At 38.9% G+C, this 5007-nt stretch overlaps 1 protein-coding gene across 1 annotated transcript; it reads left to right on the top strand.

The window, feature by feature from the left end:
* The first annotated feature begins 2812 nt into the window (after positions 1 to 2812).
* LOC138895296 (uncharacterized) lies at positions 2813 to 3247 on the top strand. The gene has a single exon (XM_070179973.1). The coding sequence runs from the start codon at positions 2813 to 2815 to the stop codon at positions 3245 to 3247; it is 435 nt and encodes a 144-aa protein (XP_070036074.1).
* Positions 3248 to 5007: the final 1760 nt, after the last annotated feature.

Here is a 5007-nt window from a genome sequence, read left to right as displayed (position 1 = left end):
TGAAGTTATACAATTAATTTGGATAGATTTGAGCTATCAGGAGGCCAATTCAAGCAAGAAGGCAATTTTGGAACATCGGCATAACTTAAAAGAGGTAAGTGTCTTGCTTAACCTCGAGTGGGGGAAATTTCCCTTAGGCATTGAGTCTTATGTGCAACTTGGGTAATTGAAAACCATGTACGCGAGGTGACGAGTACGTACTTGGTTTATATGTGTAAATTTTATTGAGTTAAAAGTCTTGAGCATATTGTGGAGTAAATTGGATAATTGTTGGCATGTATTTACTCATCTACTTGTCGTGCCTAAACCCTTGTTGTTGACTCTGTTGTTATATGACAATGTGATGTGATTGTTATTTGATTATTTATGAAATTTTGTGAATTTGCTAGTTTGATAATTATTGGAATTAATTTTATTTTGGATTTTTCCCTCTGTAAATAATTAATTAAACGAGCTTAAAAAGTGGTGTTTATATAATTATTGAAAATTTGATCTTTTATGAAGACTTTGCTTTATGTTGAGTAATTTCTATCTCTATTGATTGTTTATGGGTGTTGTACACATTGTGTGGTGCATTTGGCTATTGCTGTGAAATTAGTTGACTTGGTTGTAGATTTGAAATTTGGTTGTGGCCATTGGGCAAATTATGATATGAATTAATTTTTGTTATGTTGTTGTGATAATTTCCCATGTAAAATGCTGTGTTGTGTGAGTTGTTATTTTGGGGAGATAAGGGTGGCATTTCACCATTGATATTATGTGGTTATAAGGGTGGCATTTCACTATTGTGTTTGTTGGCTATTGATATTGTCGGGGCGGAGCGATAAGGGTGGCTAAAGGAGCGATAAGGGTGGCAATAGGAGCGATAAGGGTGGCTATTGATATTGTCTGGGCGGAGCGATAGTGGTGGCTATAGGAGCGATAAGGGTGGCAATAAGAGCGATAAGGGTGGCTATTGTCAGGGACGATATGTGATGATGTGGGGTAGTGGTGTTGACAATTTTCATGTGATATTGTAATTTTTCTTGTGTTTATTTTTTTATACCTTGTGCAACTTGTCTTGTTGTTAGTAAATTGATAATAATCTGATTTATGTTAAAATTGGGAGCCTGTGGCTATTGCCAGGTAGTTTATAAAATGAAATGTGGGTACGAGGTGCCGTGAATTTTGATATAAAATGGGGATATTGGCACGTGAATTGTCCATACAGTTGTGATATAAAATGTGGGCACGAGGTGCTGTGATAAAATGATAATGATATTAGGCACGTGAATTATCCGTGCAGTTGTGATATGAAATGAGGGCACGAGGTGTCGGGCAAATATGATGATTTAATTATAGGCACGAGGTGTCGTGGAAATATGAAAATGGGCTGAGACCCGTATTTTGATGATTTTGAAATGAGGTGTCACATGGTGACTTTTTAATTGAAAGAATTATATTCAAAATATTTATTTGGAAGGATTTTTACTTAGAAAGTATTATATTAAAGAATTATATTTTGAAAGATATTTATTTGAGGAAATTGTATTTGAAAAGATTTATTGAAAGAATTATATCTGAAAAATAATTATTTGAGAAAATTATATTTCAAATAAAGTTATCTGGAAGAACTATGTGAAAGACATTTATTTGAAGGGCTTGATTTAATTACTGGTTGAAGTGCATATCACTGGTTGTTTTATCCTGCATTTATTATTATTTGTTTCCTATTATTTTGCATATCATATTGCACAGGTCATTAGACTAGTGAGTGTCTTGACTGTACCTCGTCTCTACTCCATTGAGGTTAGTCTTGATAATTACTGGGCACCGCTGTGGTGTGATCACTCTACACTTCCGCACATTTTTGTGCAGAGCCAGGTATTGAAGATATCGGACTTGAGCAGAGTTAAAGCGCGATCATAAGGATTCAAGGTAGAGCTGCTTGGCCGTCACAGTCCCTTGGAGTCTTTTCATTTCATTGTACTGTTAATTTGTAATCAAACAGTATTGTATATTCGGTCCTCGTGATCATTCCATGTATTCAGTTAGAGTTCGTGACTCAGTACTAACAGTCTTGGGTCATGACAAGTTGGTAGCAGAGCTCTAGGTTCATAGATTGTACTAGTCACGAACGAGTCTAGTAGAGTCTTGCGGATCGGTACGGAGACGTCTGTACTTATCTTCGAGAGGCTACAGAACTATTAGGAAATTTCCATTTCTTTCATTCCTGTCGTGCGAAATTTGTTGAATTTGGAAATTGAACCTTTGTATCTCCATTCGCTCACAGATGGTGAGGACGTGTGCTACTGCGTTAGTTGAGCAGGCATCCGCACATACTGCTAGGGCTGCAAGAGGTCGAGGCCGAGGTAAAGGCCAAGGTAGAGGTCGAGGAAGGGCAAGTGCTGTGACTAGAGCACCTGTCAGAACAACAGTTGATGAGCCACTAGTAGCTCCAGTTGGGCGACAGGTACCAGAAGCACATGTTGTTACCCCCGGATTTCAGGAGACTTTGGCATAGTTCCTGAGTATGTTTGGTACATTAACTCAGGCGGGATTGATCTCTACTGCACCAAATATTCCGCAGATTGGGGGAGTAGCTCAAACTCCTACCACAACTCTAGAGCAGCAGGTGCACATTGGTCAGGTTCCGGGTTTAGTACCGGTACAACTTGTTATTCCAGTTCTGCCTGAGGTCAGGACCGAGGCATCAGAAGAAGAACAAAAGAGACTTGAAAGGTTTAAGAGGTATAGTCCACCTACTTTCAGTGGCACAGCCACAGATGATGCCCAAGAATTTCTGAAAAATTATCACTGTATTCTCCGAACCATGGGTATTGTGGAAGTGAGCGGAGTTGCCTTTACTACATTTCAACTGTTAGGCGTGGCGTATCGGTGGTGGCAAATCTATGAAGAAGGTAGACCAGCCGATGTCACACCACCAACCTGGGCTCAATTTTCAGAAATGTTCTTGAAAAAGTTTGTTCCCCAGACTCTCAGAGATGCGTGGCGCACAGAGTTTGAAAGGTTGTGTCAGGTCACTATGACAGTGTCAGAATATGCTATCAGGTTCAGTGAGTTAGCCCATCATGCACCTGTATTAGTTCCTACAATCAAAGAACGGGTCCGAAGATTCATTGAGGGGCTTGATTATGATATTAAAATATGCATGGCTCGAGAGTTGCAAACTGATGCTCCATTTCAACAAGTAGTGGAGATTGCAAGGAAGATTGAGGGTGTTTTAGGCGAGGAAAGGGAGTCTTAGGAGGCCAAAAGGTTTCGAAGATATGGAGGGTTCAGTGGATTTTACTCTTTAGCTAGAACCCATTATAGCGGAGGCTCGAGTAGCCGGTCAGCTCAGTCCGCACACCAGATTACTCGGAGTGCTCCAGTTTATAGTGCACCATCGGCACGAGATTCTTACAGTGGTTATTCCAGTTATACAGCACAGACTCAGTACTAGAAGCCGCGACCTTGGAGGGGTTGTTATGAGTGTGGTGATACTAGGCATATCATGAGAGATTGTCCCAGACTTAGGAGGGGTGGATTTCATCAGAACACTCCAGCTACAAGCTTTATTCTAGTTGATACTCCACGTGCACAGTCAGCTAGAGGTGGAGGACATGCGGGTAGTGGGCGCCTAAGAGGTGGAGGCCCGACCCGTTGATTTAATCACTATGATTTGGCTAAGGCTAATATACCAGATGGTGTCGTTACAGGTACGATCCTGATTTTTATTATAAAAGGATATTTTCCTTAATTTGATTCGGTTCTAAATATTGAGATGAATCCTCCTATTATGCTCCACTCATGGGTGAGCTTCGTAAATTTGCGACCCACTTATATGTGTATTCCTGTTGGGAGATTTAAAGATGTGAGCCTGTGTCTATTATTTTATTTCTGTACACCATTGAGGGCTATAAGTCCAAATATAATTTTTATTATTCATTATAGTGGGTTTAATGTGTTTCGGATTAATTGATTCCAATTTTTATGAATTATACGCCCTACCAATAATTGTGACTCGGATTTGAGGACGAGATCCTTGCCTTTTTACATGATGTGAACTGTTTAAACTGGGCTGCAAGCCGCGATGGAAGTTATATAAGGACAAGGTCCTTGTGGTGAAATGTTTATGAGTTTAAAATTCTCCCTTGTGAAATTTAATTTGTGCAATAATATTAGTAGGGAGTCATGTATGTTAGGCTTATTTGATAATGCTTGTATATTTTTTGTTCATATTCAGCCATTTTCATGCTGTAAATATTGAGTTTTAGCCTATGAGGTGAGTGCCAAGGTGGCGTTAAATGTGACTCATTAATCCGATTAAGTAATCATGAGGTCTTCATGCCTCACGTTCTGTTGTCAGTATTGTGAAAATTCGAAATGAGGTGATTGTTAATATGAGATTAATTGATGATGCTTGAATTAATTATGAACAACTTTTAAGACTAGAGATGTGGTGATGAGCATACATATGATGTGCTTCATGTTCTGATATAATTATGATAAGGTAATGTTGCGATTAATGTTATTGATATATACCCTGTGGTATTTTGTTGGGTTGTGGATATGTTGTTAGGAGTTATTTGGGTGTTACTCTGGCAGGTGGATAGGCCCAATTACTGGGGAGACTCTGCCGAAATTTTTGAAAAGATTTGCGAGTTAGTAAAGTTTGGGGGATTGAGATTTACAAAGGAAGAGATGAATTACATTATGTGTTTGAGGGCGAATGATCCTAAGCGGGGAATAATGTAGCACCCCAGAGAAAGTTTTGAATTATTTAAAACACTATTGAAAAAATTTATATGTGCATAGGCACGAGTTGCTATAGCCAGTTAAGACTAATACTGTGCGTTGTTGTGAGAAATCATGCATTTTGGAAATGATTGGAGAGTTAGGGACTTTGCTTTAAAGCCAATAAGAATGGAGAAAAAAAATAATCTCAATTGAGATGGTGTTGTCGGACCCGTGTTAAATTGCGGTAATGTAAAATCACTCAGTAATTTAAAGTCCTCAGAAAGA

This window comes from Nicotiana tomentosiformis, chromosome 7 (assembly GCF_000390325.3).
Source record: "Nicotiana tomentosiformis chromosome 7, ASM39032v3, whole genome shotgun sequence".
Lineage (NCBI taxonomy): Eukaryota > Viridiplantae > Streptophyta > Magnoliopsida > Solanales > Solanaceae > Nicotiana > Nicotiana tomentosiformis.
This window is presented reverse-complemented; position numbering and strand designations above follow the sequence as displayed.

Coding starts and splice junctions, on each gene's coding strand:
- LOC138895296 (XM_070179973.1), top strand. CDS start 2,813: ATGGGTATTGTGGAAGTGAGCGGAGTTGCCTTTACTACATTTCAACTG.